At 31.2% G+C, this 25,354-nt stretch overlaps 3 protein-coding genes and 1 long non-coding RNA gene across 6 annotated transcripts; 2 read left to right on the top strand and 2 right to left on the bottom strand.

Moving 5' to 3' along the window:
• Window positions 1-960: 960 nt before the first annotated feature.
• On the bottom strand, window positions 961-3,973 carry LOC111199910 (UDP-D-xylose:L-fucose alpha-1,3-D-xylosyltransferase MGP4-like). Its single transcript, XM_022690527.2, has 4 exons — window positions 1,898-3,973; window positions 1,633-1,794; window positions 1,330-1,539; window positions 961-1,226 (listed from the first exon to the last, which is right to left on the bottom strand). Exons 1-4 carry the CDS (start codon window positions 2,354-2,356, stop codon window positions 1,014-1,016), a joined length of 1,044 nt encoding a protein of 347 aa, XP_022546248.2. The 5' UTR covers window positions 2,357-3,973; the 3' UTR covers window positions 961-1,013.
• A 4,739-nt stretch (window positions 3,974-8,712) lies between these two features.
• On the top strand, window positions 8,713-9,133 carry LOC106393121 (probable receptor-like protein kinase At1g30570). Its single transcript, XM_013833863.1, has 2 exons — window positions 8,713-8,888; window positions 8,932-9,133. Exons 1-2 carry the CDS (start codon window positions 8,713-8,715, stop codon window positions 9,131-9,133), a joined length of 378 nt encoding a protein of 125 aa, XP_013689317.1.
• Window positions 9,134-10,407: 1,274 nt separating this feature from the next.
• Window positions 10,408-13,261, bottom strand: LOC106396596 (obg-like ATPase 1). Its single transcript, XM_048738613.1, has 12 exons — window positions 13,007-13,261; window positions 12,747-12,914; window positions 12,537-12,660; window positions 12,358-12,449; window positions 12,150-12,248; window positions 11,960-12,073; window positions 11,800-11,864; window positions 11,601-11,717; window positions 11,405-11,480; window positions 11,099-11,191; window positions 10,934-10,984; window positions 10,408-10,756 (listed from the first exon to the last, which is right to left on the bottom strand). Exons 1-12 carry the CDS (start codon window positions 13,091-13,093, stop codon window positions 10,658-10,660), a joined length of 1,185 nt encoding a protein of 394 aa, XP_048594570.1. The 5' UTR covers window positions 13,094-13,261; the 3' UTR covers window positions 10,408-10,657.
• A 499-nt stretch (window positions 13,262-13,760) lies between these two features.
• On the top strand, window positions 13,761-15,811 carry LOC125577293. 3 transcript variants are annotated; one of them, XR_007315687.1, is made up of 3 exons: window positions 13,761-13,950; window positions 14,076-14,634; window positions 14,727-15,811. It is a non-coding gene; the product is annotated as an uncharacterized LOC125577293 (long non-coding RNA). The 3 variants fall into 3 exon arrangements; XR_007315688.1 differs by having other exon boundaries at window positions 14,076-14,809; window positions 14,907-15,811; XR_007315686.1 differs by having other exon boundaries at window positions 14,076-15,763.
• The last annotated feature ends 9,543 nt before the right edge of the window (window positions 15,812-25,354 follow it).

Here is a 25,354-nt window from a genome sequence, read left to right as displayed (position 1 = left end):
TACTCTCCAATAGAAACTTCAAAGCTTCAAATTTAGAGAATTTTGAAGAGAGAAACTTTATATTTGAAGTTTCACTACTCAAAACTTCAAATTTGATATTTCATTTTTTTTTTACATTTTGGTATTTACAATTAATTACACATCAAATTATGATTCTTCAGTATTTTCTTGTTTATCGTTTTAATAAAATTTTATATATCATAAATATTTCTGATTTGATCTTATATATTCAACTTTTACAGATAAAGTTAAATAAATTTTAAAATAAGATTTATGTTATTTTAAAACTAGATTACACAACAAGAATATTACAAAAGAAACTTAGTAAAAAAAACCTTTTTAAAAAGGAACATGAAGACATAATTATTACACAATTTCAAATATTACAACAATACTAATTAATAGTCTGGTAAATTTGATTTGGAACTTCCAAAATCTGCAATATATTGTCCAAACAAATTTTGTGTAACTGGAGCATTGCGTATAATGTGGTATTTTGCTTGTAGTTTAATATTTAATTATGCATTTCTATTCATATTTTTATAATTTAGTGTAAGATTTTACTACTAGTATTTATAATTTTTATGGATTTACATTAGTTATGACAAATATAAAGACAATAGAATAAAATACAAATAATTTTAAAATTAAGTTTGAAGTTTTGCTTTTAGATCGAGAAGAACACTTTGAGACTTCATATATAGTTTAAAATAGAGAGTCTTTCTACATTTAACGGATCTCTTTGTTTCTAGACGAGAAACAGATTCTTTCATCTGTGGTACTAGCCAGACGCAAGCAGAGATCTATGGCCAGGTAAAAAAATGTTTATACACATATGCATCTTCCTGGAGCAAAAACAAGATAGAAATGTCTCTTTTTGTTCTGTTTTCTTGTATATGGATTGGTTATCTGGACAACTACATTTTACTCTCTGTGGTATTCCGAGCTTACAGCCAGACATAACAAGTCCTGTCTCTATGATATAACATTCAAACATAACAACGCATCAAATTTTACTCTAGTTTTCCCAGTGGGGACTCAAAAGCATGATCATCAACTAGCCATAGACCAAAATCATGGAAACGTTTCATCTTATTGTTGTAACCGATAATGTAGTTGTTGTGGACTATGACATGTTTCCCCTTTGTCTCTTCAACCCATGTCTTGTTCTTGAAGTACAATCCTCCTGTTGGAAACGCCGCTTGTGGAAGCAAGTATAGATCTAGCTGCAGAAGAGAAGATCACAAAAGAGTTTAGAATGAATTCAAACAAAATGAATTAGTACAAAAATCGTAACTGAGGATTCATAAGTAGATTATAGAAGAATACCTGATGAGCAGTTTTGTTGAGTGCCCAGTTGAAAGCAGGCTGATCATTTCCTTCATATGCTTTAGAACCAGCATGAAGTTCATCAATCCATTTCTTCATGAGAAGCTTTGCTCCATTATTGGGACGCAAGAAAATCATGCAGCTACATATATAAGTCACTCCGTTTCGATCCGGAGGTGGTAAACAATGGGAATGATCCAAAGGCTTAATCTGGCACCGAAATCATTCCGAGAATTATTATTTAATAAAAGTATTTTAAAACTATATAATGTCAAGGAGATGTGTGAACTGAATTTCACATACTCTAGTCCTGTCATCGGTGAAGTATGCGTCGTGGCTTCCTTGTAAATACTGAAACGGGTCTTGCAACCAGACCATATCAACATCGTTGTACATCACATTATAGCCTAGCTCCAAAAGTTGCAAGAGATGTTGCGGCCTCCGAGATGTAAAATTGAAGAAACCCTAAATTTGGATGTTACAAAATTATTTCCAGGTTATGTTTTCATATCACATTCTGAATCAACAGGGGATACAGAATCATTCAAACTCAGAAAAAAATATATACCTTGGAACCGAACTTATGTGCGGTCTGAGAACTGAGAGCTGGGGGAACGAGGACGGCATGGCCAGGCCACTTGTTGTTAACCTTGTAAAGAGTAGCGTAATCCTCAGCGATCACGAGGACTTTGTCTTGATGCTTCTGTCTAGAAACGCTAATTAACCAGTTGTTGAGGAAAGGCAAGAAGGGATAGCTAACGGTGCATACGATCACTGTCCCGTCCTTGGCGACGAACTTGGCTGCTTCAGCCAGAGAATAGTTGCGCCAGTTGGTGGGCAATGAAGAAGAAGAGGTTCTGTTAGGAAACAGGAATAAGGGAGATCTTGCCCAGGGTAAGAATACACCGAGGATGACGAGGAGAGCGACAAGGAGAAGGAGACCGTTGCGGCTCGTGAGAGAGATATGACGACCCTTTGAGGTTGAATAATAAGAAAGAGGAGAGGAATACGGAAGCTGCTGCGCCATTAATGTTGTAGCAGGAGAGGGAGGAAGAAGACAAGGTTTAGTTCTGATAGAATATGAACGTCGTTGGTATACATATATATAATAACCATATGCTTTTTTACTAAAGTAGAGAGAATAATAATATAATACATATGTTAAGGAATTACCATATGATTTGTTTACTAAAATGAAGAAAATAATAACATAATATCTATATATGTTAAGGAACTACCATATACTATGCTTTTTGACTAAAGTAGAGACAAATAACAATATAATACATATTTTAAGGAACTATCATATGCTTTTTACTAAAGTAGAAAACATAATAAAATAATAAATATGTTAAGGAACAATCGTAATAATATTTTTACTGAAGTACAGAAAAAATACAATGTTAAGGAACCACCATATGCACTTTTACTGAAGTAGTGAAAGATAATAACTTCTTCTTTTTTTTGCTTAACAACATAATACATGTTTCCCCTTTGTTTCATTGACAAGTTTGATCAAGTTAGCACTTCATTAATCAAATGGAGATGAAAACACAATTAAGAGACATTGACTTGCTAACTTGTAGAGAGGAAAGCACTACTTTGTACTAATTTAAAAATCGATATGTATTGGCTTTAATCATTAGTTAATATGTTACTTCAAAAACGTTCTATGAATAGAGTAAGTAGTATACTGCTAAAAACGTTTCTCCACTCAAGACTTTCAGGCTGTGAATGGTTACGGCTGGACTGGTGCAATTTTTGACTTGGGCGTGTTTATTGAATGATTAAAAAATAAAAAGTTATTTTTATCATTGTTGAGAATCATGCGTGTTTTAGATTAGCAGCATTCTTTTTCTAAAGGTCTTTAAGATTGGCAGCATTCATTAGATTGAAATCAAAGAAAAAATTGAGACTCTCCCATGTAACCTGGGAAGTAACCACGAAAGTGATTTGACATTTTTTCAACTTTTGCTTACGCAAAAGAAAAACCACGAAAGTGACAATTTGTTTTTGATAAGTGTGACAATTTTTTTTTATGTTGTGTTTTTTTGTAACACTTTAAAATGTGATTTAATGTATTTTTTTTCCTTTTAGTTTTCTTTCTACAAAAATAAAGTAATCAAGTAAAACTACTTTTCGAACTAATCAAAAAGTATAATTACATTTTTGAACTAATCAAGTATAATTACTAATACAATTTTATTCAAAAAAATTCTGAAATTGATTAGCCAAATTATATAAATAGTTTTGTTATTTCACATTTTACTACTATTGAACATTTGGTCTATAATATCCATTTTTATAATAATTGTTATAAACCATATTGTATCATCTAAATTTAGTTTTCATATTTTTATAAACTGCCGAAAAAAATTTATGTCGAAATGGTAAATCATGTGAATAATTTAAAGACTAAATGGGAAAATATAAAGAAAAAGGCTGACATTTGACCAAAAAAAAAAAAAAGAAAAAGGCTGACACTAACGCATCAAAGGCTGGACCGGGGAGTTTCTGGGCGGGGTCCTGTGTAGGTTTTAATCTCCAGTCAACAATATTTTTAATAACAACTAGATCTTGATCCGTGCTCCTACGCGGATGTTAGATTTAACTTACGTTCAATGCAAATTAATAAATCATTGATTTTATAAAATGTCTATTTATATTTTTATGTTTTGTAAAATATATTTAGAGTAGAATATATTATATTATAATATAAATATTTGATAATAATTTTTTATCTGTACGTAATATTATATTTATAATTTTATAATTTGATGCAATTTGATGTAATTGTAATATTCATATATTAACCTATTGATTTTTTTGTTTATTTATTTAAAAATGATTTAATGTTTTTACAGTAGGTTTCTATAAATTATTAATTTTATGATATTTGGTTCTCTTGAAAATTGCATTGTTGCATATTAATATATACTATATATTACAGTTTTTGTTTTTATTTTTATTTTCAGCAAAAATAAATAAAAATTCATTGTAATTAATTTAATTTTTTGAGTTTAAGTGAAGTGGTAAATTTGTAAATAAGAAAGAAATGCAATGGCTAAATGTGTAAATAAAAAGCAATATTTAATATGTTATATGTGTTTTCAAACAGTTCTCATTTAATCTGATATCCAAGTTTTCAAACGACAGACTTTGTAAATGAGAAAGAAATATAGTGACTAAATATGTAAATAAAAAATATATTAATTTGCCATCCTTGTTTCCAAACAACTTTAATTTAATATACTATCTAAGTTTCCAAACAAAGGTACTTCAGTTTTAATAATATAGACAAGGTAATAATTCGCGCCTTGCGCAGAATGAGATTATTAGTTTTGTTATTTTTTAATAAGGAAACATTAATCTGTTTAATCTAGATATCGGTTTGGTTTTTTTTTTTAATCTCCTCAAATATAACTATCATTTTAAATCAATATTTATTTGGTTTGTTTGGTTAAAATGTTTGATGTTTTTGAGTTTTTTTCCTGTGATAATCAAAAATTACTATTATTTGTTTGTTTTCATGTTATGAATCTTAGATAGTCGTGATGTCGAACCAATGGTTTCATATTATAGTTTCTAAACGGATACTAGTTAAAAAAAGAAAATAAAATTATTAAGACAAATTATTTACTACAATTTGGTCGATAGTGAAAGAAGCATTAAGAAAAAGAATATTTTAACTTCCAAAAAAATTAGATATTTCAGTTGTGGTAAATACTTAGTTATAAGGTGTTCACGTCAATGTGCACATGTATGTGTATGTAAAAGTATAGAAAGATGGTTGATAAATATATAAAGATATTGTTAATTAATATTAAATGACATTTTTTCAAAATAATAGATGAAAAATAAAATTCTTAAAATGAAATTATTTAAAAATAAAAATATTGTAAAATTTATATAAACTATGATATATAGCTTATATATAATTCTTTAAATATATATATATATATATATATATGCATATAACAGATCAAATTGGATATACGTTACTATAAATATTGATATTTGTGATTTGCTTGCTTTTTTTACGGATATTGCATTTTTGTATTTGATTTGCTTCGTAGAGTAATGGATATCCGAATTTTTTGGTTCGAATCAAAACAGATACGAATCAAATAAAAATTTATGAATAATTTATCCAGCTCGATTCGTAAACAATAAAAAACGTAAAGAAGAACTATGCATGTGAGTTTTATATTTTTTAAAAAAACGTAAAATACATAGTGTGAACATATTTATGTATAGTTTGGCTGAGAAGTTCTCTACATGTGACATGTGTTCATTTTAGTGTGATCGCATTTATTATAATACTTCTACATGTGTCATGTTTAGTGTGAACGCATTTATTACAATGTTTCTCCTTTAAAATATAAGAAATAGGTTGTGGTTATTGAATGATTAAAAAGGAAATATTATTTAGATTATTATTGAGAATCATGCATGTTTTAATTGACAACATTCGTTGGATTAAAGTCAAATGAAAAAATTGAGACTCTTCCGATATAACTTTGTAAGTAACCACAAAAGTGATCAACTCCTTTATACTATGGTCACTTCTTATTTTTGGTATGTTTAAAATGGGATTCATTTTGTTTTTTTTTTAAATTTAATATTTGTAAAGATTGTTGTAATCAAGTTAGAATTCTAGACAAGGTTTCCTTCTAATTTAACTAGTTCATATCAAATTTGAAAGTGGGATATATAAAGGAAAAGGCCAACACACTGTACCATTATAAATTTTTCAAAGTGATGTTTTACTTATCGGTACACAATTTTCTTTGTTTCCTTGACGTGTTCAAGTTATCTAACTTAACATTGTGTTTATTATTTTTTGCCGGCTTTATTTTAATTTCGGGTTTCTAATGTTTGTGACCTTTTTCACTGCCTCTAGACTAAGGTTACGGTTTGGTATGATCAGAGGCAGGTGGCTCTTCATTGTGAGGAAGGTCACATGCATGATCCACATGATTTTTATATGAAATAATTTACATGTATTTACAAAAAGAAAAAAATATTGCATATGTAACCTTAATTTTTTTTTTTTTTTTTTTTTGTCATCAGCATAAACAGACTCATACAGACTCTGTGAACCAAACTGGGAGATGTCGATCCATGTGAACGACGAAAGACGGCTGCTTCCTGACACTACGTGCTAGGCTATCCGCCTTTGTATTTTGCGTTCTTGGCACATGGACAATCTCTGAGCGGGAAAAACTCTCTTTCAGGACTTTAATATCATCTAAATAACTTGCAAAAGCTGGCCATTCTTCTGGTTCCGAAACCATCTTCACCAATTGAGAACAATCCGTTGCAAATGTAACCTGAAATTGTCGTAAGTTCCTCATACACTCCATTGCCCAAAGTAATGCTTCCATCTCCGCATGTAGAGGAGATAGACTAGCCCTAACATTCCTTGCTCCCATCAAACCCTCAAAACCTTCTAAAGTACTAAACCACCCTTGACCAGAGAAACCGCTATCCTCCTTCCAGGACCCATCTGTGAAACACCATCTTCCTTGGTTTAACGGTGCTGCCGAACCCTCTACATGTGGCCCTGCTCTCTGTTCCTTCACTATCTGCGCCTCAGCCCATAGTGTGGACTCTGTTTCTGCCAGTTTAATCGTCTCCCTTGGATCCATATCAAGGTTACTAAAAACTTTATTATTCCTTCCTTTCCAGATATACCATAGAATCCATGCAAACTGATGATCATCTAGCTGCGGAGAAATTCTCCAAAAAAGATGATCCATGTTTGTAAAAAGAGCTCCTGTTGGAAAGATAGCGGGATTTGATGGTATCTTGGATAGCGCCCAAACCTGTAAGCTGGAGGACATTCAAAAAATACATGATTAACTGATTCCTCATCAGCGCCACATCGTGCACAACATAAATCACCATTTATCCCTCGCGCTTGTAAATTCTTCTTGACTGCAATACAACCGGTCACCAATTGCCACAAAAAATGTTTCATCTTCGGTGGACATCGAATCTTCCAGCAGAATGACTTTAACGCATCCACTGTAGGTCCAAACATTTCTGGTGGTTTATCTCTATCTGGGTAAACCCGCTCTACCTGATATCCTGATTTGACCGAATATTTCCCATTGTTTGTGAAATGCCAACCATCTCTATCAATCCTCTGGATCCTACTCAAAGGTATACTTTCGATAATTTTCACATCCTGTGGGTCCACTAGATTCCGAATCACCTGCATATTCCAATTTCGCGAATGAGGATCAATGAGAGCATCCACTGTGAGTTCAGGGTAAAAATTGTGTTGGTTTTTATTTGCTGGTCTCGGGCGAGTGGTTGGCCACTGATCCAATAAAGATATGTTTATTATAAAACTGATCCAATAAAGATTTATATGTCTCGGCCACTGCAAATGGTGCACAGTTTTATTCATTGTGAACCAAAAATATTAAAAGTTGTAGTCTTGTAGATTCCTGTTGGGTTTTCCTGACGTTTTTCAACGGTTTTAGTGAGGTCTGATGATTTTACAGGTCGTGCTTCCTGACATCTTGTGGGATTGTTGTCGGAATGATGACCTTGCTTTGACTAATTGACTTAAAAGGTTTTGAGATGATATGTCGTTGCTGACAGATAGGAGAAATACCAAGGTGGCAATGGCTAACGGTGGTTTCTCCGATTTTTGCCTTTAAGGTTTCTTTTATTCAATCAATTTTTACTTTTTTTCTCATCAATATTTATAACTATTAAACCATATCCGGTTTGAATCGATTAATAAACTGTCGATCAATAAGTTATTTATTGAAAAAGTTATTGGTTAAATGGCTAACTAGAGGTCGTCAAGCCTTCATTTCAATAAATTACGTTTTTTTTTTCTTTTCGAAAAAACAACATAATTTTCAGAGATACACTAAAATCTAAAACTAACATTAGATGTTTCTTCGTCATGCACAAAGGTGGTAACTTTATAAATTAAAGTTTTATGTTGAAGATGAAAGACTTGGTGCGAACAGTGATAGTGACGAAAGCTACAAATGTGATTTATAATCCGATTTTTTTTTAAACTCATCAACAACTTTCAGTTCACCAACAAAAGATACAGAAGGCTTATGACCCTTTAGAAATGAGCCCACGACAACCTCCCTAACCCCTACAGACTTGTAACCATATACATTGAAGTTATCTATTATTGCCCTTAGTCATTTGAATGGACCGAATCTACTTGACCAAGCTACAATGTTTTTTTAAACCACACGAGAATGAATCCACTCCAAAACCGAAGTGAACCATCTCTTAGACCTCTAAAATTGACCTGGCCTCTAGACACGAAAGACTTAGTAACTCGGTGACAACAAACCTAAACCGGAAACCATTACAACTTCAAGCAATTGGGCCCTAGTGATGGGAATAACGTTTTGGCTCAACAGCAACAACACCGAAGGCTTAAAAACCGAGAAAGACTCATCACCACTGGCTTTCATCTGCATTAGCTTCACTCACACAGGCTCTGAGAGAGGAATCATACACAGTAAACACAGAGAGATCATATTACTAGACGAGAAGTTTGTGGCAAAGATGTCTGATTTTGGGCTGTCCAAAGCTGGACCATACTCATGTCAGTACAGCTGTGAAAGGGAGTTTAGGGTATCTTGATCCAGAATACTTCAGGACGCAACAGTTGACAGAGAAGTCGGATGTTTATGCTTTTGAAGCTGTTATAAACCCGACTTTGCCTAAAGACCAGATCAACCTTGCGGAATGGGCTTTAAGCTGGCAAAAGCAGAGACCTAAATCTGAAGGAAAACTACAGTCGTTGGACTAAGTAACAAGTGTTTAGCAGATGAATATGCCAATGATGGGGGAAGTTTTATGGCACTTGGATAGCTATCTTCAAGCTTGTTCTAATCGAGATTCCTAAGAGCCAAACAGGATCAACTCTTCACAACATGGTGCAGAGAGAACAGTGGATTGACCATCCTCAAGAATCTTCAGGAAATGCCTTTGTTTTATTGATCTATCCGGAAGCTCTTAGAGCATCTCCAAAAGACACTCTATAACTTCAAATATGAAGTTTTTGCTCTCCAAAAAGAAACTTCAAAACTTTAAATTTGAAGTTTTGAGGAGTGAAACTCTACATTTGAAGTTTTACTTCTAAAAAATTTCATATTTTTATTTGCATTTTGGTCTCTATAATTACACATCACATTTATAATTCTTAAATATTTTTATGTTTATCGTATTAATCCTATAAAAATTCATATTTCATAAAAATTTCAGTTTTTTATAAATTTAAGCTTTGCAAATAAAATAAAATTAAACTTTAAAATAAGATTCAAAATATTTTAAACTAGATTTAGACAACAACAATACAAAAAAAACTTAACAACAAAAAAATCTTTTCAAAAATTACATGAAGACATTACTATTACACAAATTTAAATATTACAACACTAGTAGTCATGTAAATTTGATCCAGAACCTCCAAAATCTCTAAAATATTGTCCAAACAAATTTTTTTGTAACCGAAGATGTTTGTTGTTTTGATGTCTATTCCGTATGATTCTTTTTTATTCAGATCGAATGTATTCACTGATTTTTTATTTCATTGATAGAAGTTAAGTTTTTTGGCAATATTTATTTTTCTCTTTTACTTTTTTTGTTCATATCTAATGTATTTACAAGTTTAAAATCAGCTGATTTCAACAATATTTAGTTTGTGATCTACAAATTAAAAAGAAAGAGAGTCATATTTTACTTTAAAATACACTAGTTGATCATATATACATTACGAAAATAGTTTTATGGAATAATATAGTATTTTCTTGAAGTTAATATTAATTATGTTATTTCTATTTAAAATTTGTATTTTAATATAACATTTATCAGTTAATATTGTTGTAATATTTTTGTATATGTGCTAAGTTATTTACAAAACTTTTATGAATTTAAATTAATTTTGACAAATATAAGGACCATGAGATAAAATATAATTATTTTTGAAGTTAAGTTTGAAGTTTTGTTTATGAAAAAGAACACTTTTAAATTTCAAATATAAAGTTTTGAAAACTTCATAATAGAGTGTTTTTGGAGATGCTCTTTGTCATGGAGAAAACTTATTGAAAGGAGTTCTACAAACACAGCAGGCTTAATACTCTGTTTCAAGGCAAATACATGTCTTACTAACTGCAGAAAGGAACAAGAGTTGCAGATACTTTTGTGTTTGGTAAGCAAATAAAAAGTGCGACTGTCAAAAACAGAAAAATACAGTTTGGTTCCTCTCTCCGAATTGTATAAACCTTCAAGATCCGGAGAAGATACCAAGCATAGGTAGACAAGATGATGAATCTCATTTCTTCCCACCACCAGAAACGTTGAACTTGAAGAAAATGATATCTCCATCCTGAACAACATATGTTTTCCCCTCCTGTCTGTATTTTCCTGCGCCCTGCAATAGTTTATAAGGTTCAAATTAGAATCCACTGTTATATCCGTGAATCATATGTACAGATTTTAATTAATTTTCTTCAACGAGGACGTATTGCATGATGGTTTGACATCATCAAGTCTGTTTCAGAGACTACTTACTCCACAAAACTTAAGAGATCGGAGGGAGAACAAGTACCTTGACTGCGGTTTCATTGCCAAGTTCCTTGAGATCCTCAAATTTCATGACCTGTTATATCAACAACAACATTGGAATAAACCAACATAGAATTTCAACAAATAGACAAAGCATTCAAATTAGTGTATTGATAAAAGAATCAAAGAGAAAAGAGAAGAAGGCAACCTCAGCACAAATAAACCCTCTCTCAAAATCAGTATGAATGGCGCCTGCAGCTTGAGGAGCCTTTGACTGACGTCTTATTTGCCAGCACTTTACCTAGAAAGCAAAATAACATTGATGGATGTAGTTTTAGATCCATCAGATTCCAACAAATTGCAATACTTGGCACTTTACACTGACCATACACTATCAAAAAGCTCATTACAGAGGAATTAAAAAAAATGCTTAGAAGAAACTCTTAGAAAAAGTAGGGATTAAAGCGTGTTGTGAATCCAAGCAAATTACTAGTAAAGAGGGAGAGTGGAATACCTCATCAGGTCCTGCAGTAAAGAAATATATGAGATTAATGGCTGAAAATCCCGTTTTGATGATCCTCGGAAGAGCACTGTCAAATAGGCAATGGGCCATTAGAATCTCTTAGATGGGATGGGTTCATAAAGAAAAAACTATTTTTAGGAGCAACTATTCATTTGAAGGAAGGCTATGCCTTTCTTTTATTACTAACCTTTGCAGTTTGTTCTCCTCACAATACTTTGCTGCTTCGTCGGGGAGCATATCAGCGAGACTCCTTTCAAAAACACCACTGAAAGGAATCATAGTATCACCACCGTGCTCTTGAACCCTACATAACGATGAAACAAATAGTTTTGGTTTAGAAGAAGCATAATAAGGGAAGCAGATGCGTGGGCGTAGAATGCAAGTACCAAGCATGAATCTTGGGCAAGAACTTGTTTTTCTTCCTCTGGTAGTCTCTCTCATTCATGTTAATCTGTTAAAAGTTAAAATACCAGAGCAATCAGTGATCATAAAAAAGTCCAAAAACGACATGCCTTAATAGATGAAAAAGTGTTCAAGATTACTGACCAAGTAAACAACGGGCTTAGCGGAAAGCAACTGGAAAGTGTTCAAAATCTCGATATCAGCTGCTTTCCAGTCTCCAAAACGGACATCCTTTCCTTCTTCCAGCCAAGCTTTTACCTGTAGCGAAGTCATTTTAACATTCGCAGTGCAGGAATAACATTTCATAAGCATAAGCATAAGCATATGCGCATACCTTTAGCAAGAGCTCAAGTTCAACTTTGAGGGCCTTGTCATTGCTCCTCTTCATGCTCTTCTCGACATCTTCAATCTTCTTTTTAATGAATTCAATATCCTAAAGTTGCACCAAAATAGAGAATGGATGGAATTAATACCAAGATCAAACTAATAACAGAAATAAAAAGACAAGGTCAATTAATGTCAGAGATCTAGATGTTTCATACCTTAAGTCGCAACTCTTCAGTAATGGTCTCCAAATCTCTAACAGGATCCACAATGTCATCAACATGAATAATATCAGGATCTTCAAACGCACCTGCACGTGTTTAGTCGAAAAGTTAACTAACCAGAACAAAGAATTCAATATCAAATCACCATTTCAGCAAAAAAAATAAAGACATACGTAAAACATGGAAGATTCCATCAACAGCACGAATGTGAGACAAGAAGTTGTTCCCAAGTCCCTGTCCTTCATGAGCGCCTCTAACAAGCCCAGCAATGTCGTGTATTTCCAAGAACGCTGGAATCTGAGAGGCAAATCACAAATACACACAGAAACCGTCAGCTTGAGAAACGGTTTAAATCATCATTTTTCAGTAAACAGTAACGTTACCTCACTCTTAGGCTTGTATAACTGGCAAAGCCAATCGAACCTCTCGTCGGGGATATTCACACGCGCCTCGTTAGGCTCAATGGTACAGAAGGGGAAGTTCTCAGCTGGAATCGAAAGCTTCGTAAGAGTGTTGAAAAGTGTAGACTTCCCCACGTTTGGCAGCCCCACCTGCGATGATACAAACCAAAATCCAAAGTGAATGAATTACATCGATCTAAGGTTTCTATTGATCAAAAGAGAGAGAGAGGGAGATGGATTACGATTCCGATCTTGAGGTGAGACGAGAAGCGGCCAAGAATAGGCCTCTCCACGGGACCTGCATCCTTTGCTTTTGCTTTCGGAGGCATGTTTCTCCACGGGATTGAAATGGAAAGCTAAGCTTGAGAGAGATTCTAGGGTTTTTGCTGATCCAAGCTAGACGCCGACGCTAAAGGTTAAAGAGGAGAGGAGATTGATTGCTCATCTGGTTAACGGACCGGTCTTAATTGGACGGACATTTTCCGGTTTACCTCCTACCGTTGCGGATATTATATTATTATTAACCCAATTGGGGACAAAGTAAACCAAGTAATTCGATTCTTGCCAAAAAATCACAATACTAAAACGAAGATATCTAGAGTTTTTAGGGTGTCCACGTAAGCATATAAATTCAAACCAATCATAAGTCAAGAATGTGCCATGTCATCAAATTCATACGTAACTTTTACATGTCGATTGGCTTCCGGCAAAGAGCAAAATAACTTTCTCGATTCACCTTCTTCCACAACCCGTAATATCTCTCACCTTTTCTAAATGTAAATTCACCTCCTTATCTCAAGAAATCCAAGCCGATTGCTGGTTCTGCCTCTCAGAAGAACATCCAGTATCTGAGCACGGAAGCTGTGATCTCAGCTCCAGGTAAATTCAATAATCGTATTAGGTTGTTCAACCATTACAGACCAAGCAAAAGCTAAAGAAATCTCCTACTGTTACTTCAGCCATGCCATTGATGACCGTGTAATCAATCTATACAAAACCAATCACGTCACGATTCGGTACGACGAATCTCTCTCTGCCGTGAAGAAGACCCTCGAAGGAAAACCAGATTCGGCCAAGGGTTAAAGTCGGTGCTGATCTCTTAGTCTTCAATAAGTGCTAAAAGCTGCCGATGAGTATAGTAGGAGCTTAACATCACAATACTAGGCAGCTTTGAGAGGCTTATGAGGTAAAATATACTCGCAAAACTTTTCTCTTTTTTTTTTCCTTTTGTTCCTTGAAGAAGTAATGTTTCTTTCAATAACTCGATTTTGTCATGAATGGAATCATGCTGATGTAATTTTCTCATTGTAGAATGTTGGAAACCACAGGAAAGAGAGTATCCAGATTGAAGCTTTTAGTCAGTAGACACAGAGAAAGACGAAGAATACTTTTATGCTGATGGGAACTTTGTAGAATATGTTAGAGACAAGGAAGTCAAGGTTCGAAATACTCATCTCTCACAGTACAACTTATACCTGACGTGCTTTTTAGGTTGTCTTACAAGGTTTGTTTTGTTTTTAGGATGCATGTCCTGAAAGTATTGACATTAATCCAATGTAACTAGCCATAGGATGAACTTTCTCAAGAAGATATTGGAGTCATAAAGATGCGTATTTCTTAACCTGTAGAAAAGGCAAGTCATTTAGGGCCGTAACAAGTAATTGTTTTAGAATATGAAACACTGATTGGATTAGTTGGAAATATTATTTTCAGATTAGCATTGTCATACATCACACACTTAGTCTACCTCGGGTTCATTATTACAGGTTTTTTTAGCTTTAAGGAGATTGAAAGGGAACTGGAATAGGATAAGATGACATTTGAGACACAGCTTATCATTAGTTTTGCTAATTCCAGAATGGTGACTTCAGTTAAGTCTCATATTGATTTTGCTATATCAAAAGCTTTGCTAAAATGAAAATGGTGTCCAGTTAACATTAGTTTTCTTTGCATGTATTCAAGATATTTATCATGAGGAACAATAAGTTTTCCAGCGTGAAGCTGGTTAGAGCTTTCTTTCTTTTCTTTTTTCTGAGCAACAGCTGGTTAGAGATTTCTAAATCTCATGATATTTCTTTACTCACAATATAAGGGAACAATGGGCTTTGCTTCACCTTTTCTTCTCTATTGTGGTTTGCATAGATAAATATGCAGAGACGGCGGTGACGAAAATACTAATCGAGCTGAAGCCTTGCAATCTGATTATGTATTTGACTAAACTTCAGGGTACGTTTATATATACCTTTATCTCTATCTCTATTGCATTGGACTACAATAAACGAGGTCAACTTTTTCCACTTGAATAAACTTCAGTAACTCTTTATAGGGTTGAGGTTATGAGGCAGGTTCATCTCAGGCTTAACAGGTGCATTGAATCAATAAACTGTTATAGAGACCCGATAGTCTCCCATAGTAATATCATCACGCCTGCGGTATAAAGGGTTCTAAAAGACAAAAAGAATCTCTAGATTTCCAAAATACATTGGAACCAGATACCTTTTTTCCTTATATGTGGGTGTTAATATGTAACAAACTGATGATCACAAGCATTATATAATATAGGAGTGGAAGATGGAGAAGAAGTCTTCAGATAAGTTCAATCCGGATATTGGTGGAGAGAGCCCAAGAGTAGGAGGCGAGATAAACGACGAGGAAGCCCCTTTGATTACGTCCCGTTTATCTCATATTGGTCGGACGCAGCTCGGAAATCACGCCGCTTAAGATGCCTGGTAAAAACGCATGATAGAAGGTTTTGCTTCCAAATTCGTTGTTTTTTCTTTGCTACGTAAAAAGAATCTTTGAAACCAAAAGAGAGGTGCAGCAGCATCCGAGACCGTGTGTCCTCTCGTGTCTCAGGTGAAGAATGTTGTACTTGGCTTCAAAATTTGCAACTTTATTAAGAAATATATAGCTGAGCAAAATAGTAGTATGATCGATGATTAGCTTAAAAAACGTTAAAAAGTCACATATTCGTTTATAATGAATTGACATTAGAGTTATATATATATATATATATATATATATATTCTTGTGGCCTTTATTGTTTCCACCATCTTCATTTTTTTTTATAAACCAAATAACTCTGAGTTTTTGATTGCTGACTGCTGAGCATTTTTTTTAATATATACTAGGGTTAAATCCGTCCTACGGGCGGATACACAAATATACAAATAATTTAAATATATTTAAAATGTTTAATTCATTTTTAGCTAAGCATTAATTTAATTTTTATATATTTATCATGTTAAATTTGTCTATCTATTTTACAAATCATAAACTTTATTAACTCTTAAAATCATAAAATAGATTTTTTGTTTAAGTTTGTTATAAATTAGCTTATAACGATACATCACCTCAATTATTTTTAACAAAACAACATCTTTTTTTCTGAACAACAACAAAAAAACATCTAACAAATAGTTGTAGACTTAATCTAAATCTAATGTTAAATTTTCTAAGTTGCTCTCACATACACAGTCAGCACACAAAAAGTATTATGGTAAACTAAGTTTGTCATCATCTACCTTTATCGTGGAAAATCATCATCTGTTGACTTAAAAGAACCGTTTCTTATATGTTTGCCTCTTAAAATTTTCCGACAAACAATAATGTTTTTATTTATTTTAATATATATGAAGATGTTTACTTATTATGTATTGTATATTGTATATTTACTTATTCTTATATACAAAATAAGAAACAATAATGTTTACCTTATTCTCTAAATTAGCACATCTCATTTAATTTTCGATGATCCTAGACTGCTTTTGTTACAATGAAACAATAATGTGATAAAGACCAAACAAATATTATTAAAATTAATCACATTTTTTTGACCGAGCTACGATTCACTAAAATAAAAGCAAGTTTATCCACCACAAAGAAATGTCAAGTTTAGAGATAAGAGAGTTGATTTTGGCACTGCATCAGCCTCTTTATTACATAATCTAGGGATATGATAGAAAGAGCGAGCTTTAAAGAAGCTGCTGAAATGGTCAATATCAAAGAGAATGCCATTACTCTCCTTGATGAGTCTGTAGTTTGGAGCAAATTAGACAACATGAATGTCTTAAAATCGAAGAAAATATATGAACGATACTTTGTCATATACTTGTGCAATAAGTTGATCATGCTAATCGTTATCTCTATATACCTATAGATATTATATAGTAAAATTTGTATAACTTTATATATAATTTGATAGTAAATGTGACGATAACGTTTTACAATAATACAATGTTTTCTAAATTAAAGTATTATCCTAAAAAAATTGTAAATAAGAATTATGGTGTTAATATCTGAATGATGAAAATCAACTGATAAAATAAATCTTAGTTAGTAAAGAAGAGTAAGCCAAACCGATGGTTACGTTTTTATACATGCAATAAAAACATAAATTATAAAAGAAAAGTAAAACATATTTATGGATATTAATTATTAAGTAATCGAATTATTAAGTAATAACTTCTAGCGTAATAATTATAAAAATAGAACATAACTTCTAGCGTAATAATTGTATTAGAAAAACTTAGTTATTGGAGACTGGAGTTAAATATCATAACACCCAACAATGATATACGAAAATGATTTTTGTTTTTAAAAACTATGTAACTTTACACATAATATATAACCAAATTTAGAAAACAAATGTTAAACAGAATGTTAAATGAAAACAAATTCCCCGCAACAGTTATTTTAAAGAGGAAATTTTGAAGATGAAAAGAAAAAATGGATAAGCTATACTGGAAAAAATAGTCAATTCAAGTCTGATCACTATAGGAGCATGATTAATAATTCACTATAGGATTAAGACAAATAATTTAACCGATATTTCTCCACAATGAATCCCTCAACAAATTACCACATTTTTGACATTGAAAAAATATGTGGGGATTGTTATTATTTTAAAAGGATAAAACAATTTTTTTTTTATCTTTCTTCAAACAAGATAATCACAAAGCAAACACAATTATTTACATTTTTCCTTCTTGAACATTATTTTTACTTTATGTTTAAATTTCAGCTAAATTAACTTTGTTACAACTATCTGCTTTTTACTATTCTTTTATTGAATCGATCAGTCACAACCATTTATGCTATTTCACTTTGAACTAAGCAACTTCAAAATAAATTTATACATTACGGTCGCTAACCACTATCAAATGGATTGGAAAAAAAATGTCATTCTCTTTCAACTTATTTCTATCTTCATGTTTTTAAACATATTTTCTTTATTAAGACCATAAAATAAATTATAAATTCATTTAGGAATAAAACACATGAACCCGGCGCGTAGCGCCGGAAAATCACTAGTTATACTAAAAGGGGGATATAAGCCATGGAGAGGGTGTCCACATAGGATAGAAAAATCAACCAATCAGAGAATCCGAAATTGCCATGTCATCTCATTTATTTTTCGTAAAAAATAAAAAAAACAATGCGAAGGTGAGAATCGAACCCGGGTTAGTATGATATATATATAGGACAGTTACCACTAAGCCATTGAAACTTTCTTGGACACATATACAAGAACCACTAAGTATATAATCACAAACTCTTATGTACATTTACAATAATATGAATTCAACTTTCAAGACTCCGATACTTTGTTTTGTAAAAAAAAAATAAGTAAGTGACTAAGCTAATATATTCTTAGAAAGTGTGAGAACGTTGACAAATATGAAAAAACATAGATTTTTGTTTTCGTGACAAAGTTAAGAATTTTGTAAAAGTAAGTTTAACATATAAATTTTCGTGACAAATATGAAAAAATATAGATTTTTGTAAAATTTTGACAAAACAACTCATAACATACTTCTCTAATGTCTTAATAAAATATTATTTAAGGGTGCAATAATTAAATATATTAATTCAATAAATTTTGTAATTTATAGACAAAACAATAACACAACAAATTTTGAAACATTTGTTTAACCTATCAATTTTTTTTTCATGAGAATCCAACTAAACAAGATAAAAATAATAATTAGATTTAACAAATATTTAATTACCATTTTATTCAATTTTGATTAATTTCAAATTATCATAATGTATCTTTTTGAAGTTACAAATATGAAAAAGCATAGATTTTTGTACAATTTCACAAAACAACTCAAAACATATTTTTATAATGTCTTAATAAAATATTATTTAAGGATGCAATAATTAAATATATTAATTCAATAAATTTTATAATTTATAGACAAAACAATACCACAACAAATTTTGAAACATTTGTTTAACCAATCGATTTTTTTTTCATGAGAATCCAACTAAACAATTAGATTTACAAATATTCAATTACCATTTTATTCAATTTTGATTCATTTTAAATTGTAATAATGTATAATTTTGAAGTTACAAAAAAATAATGTTCTTTCTTTATTACACTAGCATTATATATAGATTCTATATACACAAAATAAATATAATATAACAACATAAACTTGCTTTCCCCGATTCATATGAAAACTTTTTAAGTTATCCACCAAAGCAAATTAATTAAATCAATGAAATTGTTAAAATACAGCAAATTAATATATAATTTTATTTTAAATTAAATTATTTAAAAAGTGTATTTTCGTTAAAACAAAATAATAAATAAGTAAAACTGATTTGATGGTAATTTTTATGATATATATATATATATATATATATATATATATATATCAATTCTGTGAAAGAAATAGAAGCTTAATATGGAAAAAAATCTTAAATACAAAAACCTCTAAAAATTAACAAAAAAACTAATAAATTAAACTATGATATCACTTAAAAGCTTCTTTGACCATATTAATAAAATATTTAAGCGATAATTAGACAAATTTGATTTTTTTTTCCAGCAACAAGTTTATTACTAATTAGCATCAGTTATTTCAAAATGTTTAAGAAATGGTGGACAAAAAAATAGGATGGCCATTAATGATATATGAACTATGAATAGTACTTTGTGAAGCAGACTTAGATAACATATCTGCACATCCATTTTCAGTCCTTTTTGATGCCTAAATTCAATTTCTTCAGAGTAGTTATTCCACAAATAGATCGTATGAGATATTGTTTTGATATGTAGATTTGTTTTTTCAATGTTAAGAAGATTGATAACTGTAAAAATGTCTCATTCGTATATGATATGTCTATAACCGAGTCTCCAACATGAGACAAGTTTGTTTAAAAAGTAAATAATTTTATTTTTCTTATATTATATAATCAATATATATTATTTACTGATAATAAAAATATAGTTCTTCATCTATCACAAATATCTATGCAAATATGTGAATCAAGTACAACAATCAAACAACATAATGATTTCCACAAAGAAAATTTTAAAAATATATTTATGTTATGTAGTCATATTTTATATTTTTTAAATAATGTAATACAATATTATACATTATTTTTTTAGAATTGAGAAATGCATATATCACTTAGACAAATTAAGCGATAATTAAACAAATTTGATTTTTATTTTGTGAGCAAAAAGTTTATTATTAATTAGCATTACTTATTTCAAGATGTTTAAGAAATGATGGACAAAAAAATAGGATGGACATAAATGATATATGAACTATAAATAGTTTTTTGTAAAGCTGACTTAGATAACCCATATGCATATCCATTTCCAGTCCTTTTTGATGCATAAATTCAATTTCTTTAGAGCAGTTATTCCACAAAGAGATCGTATGAGATATTGTTTTAATGTTCAGATGTGTTTCTTGATTGTTAAGAACATTGATAAGTGTAACAATGTTTCATTCGAATATGATATGTCTATAACCGAGTCCCCAACATGAGACAAGTTTATTAAAAAGTAAATAATTTCATTTTTCTTATATTATATAATAAATATATATTATTTACTGATAATAAAAATATAGTTATTCATCTATCACAAATATCTATGCAAATATGTGAATTAAGTACAACAATCAAACAACATAATGATTTCCACAAAAAAAATATAAAAAATATATTTATGTTATGTAGTCTTATTTTCTATTCTTTAAATAATATAATACAATATTATACATTATTTTTTAGAATTGAGAAATACATATAATATCTTATCCGCGCGTAGCGCGGTTAAAAAATCTAGTATTAATAAAAAGAACTTTTCTTAACTTTATGGGTTGGTGGTGCTCTCAATTTATTCCATGCAATGCTGATAAGGATCTGAGTTTTTTTCTTTTCACCAGTTAACTCGGTTTTAAATTTCATCATATCCGGATATGGTAGCAGTCACTAGTACAAGCTGGCATATAAAGGAACTCTTTCATGTGGTTGACAATTAAAAAGAAGTTCATGTCAACCACACTTGAAAAATTCAAGTAACCTGATGTTGTCAGTGATTATATTTTTCTCCAACTTATGAAGATATCTATAGCCTACATTTTATCTAATGTAAGCAATGGGAACTAGGGATGTTATAACGGGTTTCTTTAGCGAGTTTTTAATGGGTATTGAAAATAAATTAATACCCAATTAAACCCATTTAGTGTATTGGGTTTTTAATGGGTTATCCGGCTAAGACCTATTTATTATATGGGTTTAGCTAAAATAAATGATGATCCTAATAACCCATTTAAGTTTTTTTCTTTAATCAAAAACGTTGTCGTTTAATTTTTATATACAGGTTTTCTAATTATATCAAAAAAAAAAAAAAATTTGTCTACTCTTTCTCTCCGCAGCGGAGACTCCGCCTAATCTCAATCTCTTCTACAAGCATCGAAGGTTTGATCTCTCTTCCTATCAACTTCCATGTTTATATCTTCTGAGTATTGTTTATTTTAGTGGTTTATTGGAGTAATCATCTCTCATCTACTTGTGTTTGTGGTTAGGATCAGTAAACGTTAATGCTCTTCTTGTGTCGCTTTACTTCTTCATCATCACTGCAAGTTCCAGGTAGTAATACATGAATGTGTTGATATTATTTGATTATATATTTGTGACGTGATTGTGATTGTGATTTCCTTATGTTTTGTGTTTGTGATCGTGCTAAAATCTAGATTGATTAAGATAATTTGTTTTTGTTCTTTTAGTTACAACATGGATCAGTTAATAGACATGAATGAAGAAGTTGCTCTAGCTGAGATAAATTTAGAAGATACACAACCACAAGCACAGCAAAGTGAAACTCAAGTAGGGGAATCAACTCAAGCTCCACGCAAGAGACGTAAAACATCGCCCGTTTGGGAAGACTTTGTGTCAGTGGGAGTAGAAGAAGATGGCAAAGAAAGGGCCAAGTGTTTGCATTGCGGTACGAAGTTAGTGACACGTAGTGAAACGAATCACAGCTTTGGGACTCATCATCTTCAACGCCACTTGGAAACTTGTTCAAAGAAGCCTTTGAAGGAAGCTAAACCTGCATATGATCAAAAGATAGATCGTGGTCTGATTAGCGAGGTAATCATATATCATGATCTCCCTTTTAGATATGTAGAATATGAGAAGGTCCGAGAATGAGACAAGTATTTAAATCCAGAGTTTCAGCCTATTTGTAGACAGACCGCTGCTGCTGATGTTTTTAGGAAGTATGAAATAGAAAGAAAAAAAGCTGAAAAAAGTGTTTGCTAGCCACCTTGGTCGGGTTTGCTTCACTTCTGATCTATGGACATCTCGTCCTCATAACTTAGGATATATTTGTCTTACTGTGCACTTCATTGATTCAATGATGGTTGGAACTTGCATAGTAAGATTCTGGCTTTTTGTGATTTTAAGCCGCCACACACAAGAGAAGAAATCGCTAATAAGATTTTTGAGTGTATGATGGAATGGAGTTTAGATAAGAAGGTGTTCTCTATTACCTTGGACAATGCTACTAACAATGATAGTATGCAGAGAAACCTCAAGGAAAAGCTTCAGATGATTAGTGGTTCTGGCTTGTTACGTGATGGCAAATTTTTGCATATAAGATGCTGTGCTCACATTCTGAATTTGATAGTAAAAGAAGGCTTAGAATTAGCAAAGGATTTTCTGTATAACATCAGGGAAAGTGTTAGATACGTGAAGGCGTCTCAGACAAGAATTCAAGTGTTTGCAGTGTGTGTAAAGCGAGTGAGGAGTGGAAGTGGAGCTGGTTTATCACTGGATGTTCCTACCAGGTGGAATTCTACGTATGAAATGCTAGTTAGGGCATTGAAGTTCAGGAAAGCATTTGAAAACTTGGATGTTGTTGACAGAAACTACCATTCATTACCTTCTGAACACTACAAGAAAAATGGCTTTTCTTAGCGGCCGAAAAACGCTATCTAAAGATACCATAGCGTTTTAACAAGCGTTATATCATCGCCCGTTATAATAGGTCACACACTTTAGATAGCGGTTTATTGCATTGCTATCATATTACGAGATATAATAGCGTTTTTCTCTATGCAATAAAATATTCTTTTATAGCATTTCATTTATGCTATTATTTACATAATTATAAATACATATATTAATTTTTATTTTTAATATTATAATTGCAATTAACTAAATGCAATTATTTTTTAGTATGCTTTTATACGAAATAGAAATAATAATAATAATTTTATTAATAAATTACAAAAATGTTGTATTACACTAAACCGAAGCAAAAAAAAAATCTAAACTAAACCAAAGCAAAAACAAACTACACAGAAGTAAGAAAAACACTAAACCAAAACAGAAAAACCTAAATATAAATCTAAACCGCCGCATCACGTCTCGTCATCATCATCCGGCGCATCACGCGGTATCTCCTTTGTCTTCACTCTCTGGTGAGCAGAAGCCGCTAGCAACGACGCCGTACCTCTCCTGTCTTCAAGCTCACGACAACCACCAACTCTGCTCACGACCCACCTTCCTATACCAAAAAATCAAAACAAAATCAGAGAGAGAGAAAGAGAGAGAGGTCTATGTTGTCGGATGGCGATGGTGGTGACGAGTGGTGGTGGTGGTGGTGGTGGTGGTGTCGGACGGCATTGGTGGTGACCAGTGATGGTTTCAAAAGGAGGAGGTGACGAGCTTCACCATAAAGAAGAAGATTGCAGAGGACCAGAGGTTAGGAGAGATGAAGAGATGAGATTGTGGAAAGATTGATAATTTAGTTTAAGATCTATGAGGAATCGCAAAGGTCGTGAGCCGTGAAAAACAAAAAAAAAATAAAGAGATAATGAGAAAAAAGAATAATAATATCCGTTAGATTTAAGGTCTATCAACGGTGGTGATTAATATTATAGTTATCTTCACCATTTTGAATTGGCTCCTCCTATTGGTCAAGGTTTTTCCTCTTTGTTTTTTTTCTTTGTTGTACACTATTTCTTTAATGTTTGGTATATTTAATTGTTGTTTTTATTTTGTGGTTGATAATCTAGTTATTATTATAACTAGAGATTTTTCCCGGGCTACGCCCGGGGTTTTCTCCTATATTATAATTTTATTTAGTTTATTATGGATTTTGGATTTGACTAAAAATTTTATACTTAGACTGAATGTGATATATAAATTATTAAACAAATTTGCAATTATTTGTATTGATTTTGTTGACTAAATTTTAAAATTATTAAAATTTATCTGTTTTTCTTTCAATATATCAAAATACATATAAGTTGGTAACCAAACTGAATTAAAAAAAATTAGTTCAAATTCAATTATTCTTTTATCTTGTTTATTTGAATTTTATGAAAATATGGTCAAAATGAGCATATAATTCGAACATTTTTAACGTTAAAATCAGCCAATATATATATTAAAATTTTAATATTGATTATTTATTATTTGGTGATAAGAAAATCTATATGAATTTGTTATTAAGTGTTAAGGCAGTGAAGAAATGAAGAACAATTGAAATCTAAAAGTGATGTACATTGAAAGAATCCTTAAATTATGTCAAATACTTTTGTTTCCATGCAGCAAAACAAAATATTAAAAATTAAAATTATAATAATATTCTCTAAGAGCTATTTATTGAAAATTTATCATTTTATGTGTATTTGAACTATTGCATTTTATACTATATTATATTTAAAATTTTGTATAACTAATTTGCATTTTTTTTGTTATTTTGTTGGCAGTTTAGATTATCTTAATTGAAAAAGACATAATTATATCGTAAATGAATGAATATGAAGAACACAATTCTCAAATAATGCACTTAAAACAATATTATAGATTAAGTTGCTAATGTGAAATCAATTTTTGAACATCTACAACCATTTTAATATGTTTGATTGTGTATCATTGAATCTATTAAATCAGATTCTAAGAATTTGTAAAGTAAAATGAATTAGAAATATATAAAATATATTCTAAATTAAATAAATATGATATTTAGTTATTTTTGTCATAATAACGTATTTAGTTCATTTTTTATATTTATTTATTATTTTTAATTGTTAACTTATGATTGATTGTTTTTCTTATACTGGTATCATCTTTTCGTATAAAAGTGTGACATATATGTTAGGACAAAATAGTAATTGGTTGATTAACTGTCGTTTCTTATCAAAAGTCTATTAATTATTTTTGGATATTTTTTGTTTATTAAAATAAAATATTGTTTATATATTTTTTATCAATCGATATGTGATATTATTTAACTATGGTTGGATGTAGTAATCATGATTTTG

The sequence above is a fragment of the Brassica napus genome, chromosome A8 (assembly GCF_020379485.1).
Source record: "Brassica napus cultivar Da-Ae chromosome A8, Da-Ae, whole genome shotgun sequence".
NCBI lineage: Eukaryota > Viridiplantae > Streptophyta > Magnoliopsida > Brassicales > Brassicaceae > Brassica > Brassica napus.
This window is presented reverse-complemented; position numbering and strand designations above follow the sequence as displayed.

Bases quoted from the DNA above. Each gene is read 5' to 3' on its own strand.
- LOC111199910 (XM_022690527.2), bottom strand. From the start codon at position 2,356: ATGGCGCAGCAGCTTCCGTATTCCTCTCCTCTTTCTTATTATTCAACC. The intron at 1,540-1,632 runs GTATGTGAAATT...TTTCGGTGCCAG, and splicing joins TCACCGATGACAGGACTAGA to ATTAAGCCTTTGGATCATTC. The intron at 1,227-1,329 runs GTATTCTTCTAT...TCTCTTCTGCAG, and splicing joins TCAACAAAACTGCTCATCAG to CTAGATCTATACTTGCTTCC.
- LOC106396596 (XM_048738613.1), bottom strand. From the start codon at position 13,093: ATGCCTCCGAAAGCAAAAGCAAAGGATGCAGGTCCCGTGGAGAGGCCT. The intron at 12,915-13,006 runs GTAATCCATCTC...GTATCATCGCAG, and splicing joins CTCACCTCAAGATCGGAATC to GTGGGGCTGCCAAACGTGGG. The intron at 12,661-12,746 runs GTAACGTTACTG...TTTGCCTCTCAG, and splicing joins TATACAAGCCTAAGAGTGAG to ATTCCAGCGTTCTTGGAAAT.
- LOC106393121 (XM_013833863.1), top strand. From the start codon at position 8,713: ATGGGAATAACGTTTTGGCTCAACAGCAACAACACCGAAGGCTTAAAA. The intron at 8,889-8,931 runs GTCTGATTTTGG...TACTCATGTCAG, and splicing joins GAGAAGTTTGTGGCAAAGAT to TACAGCTGTGAAAGGGAGTT.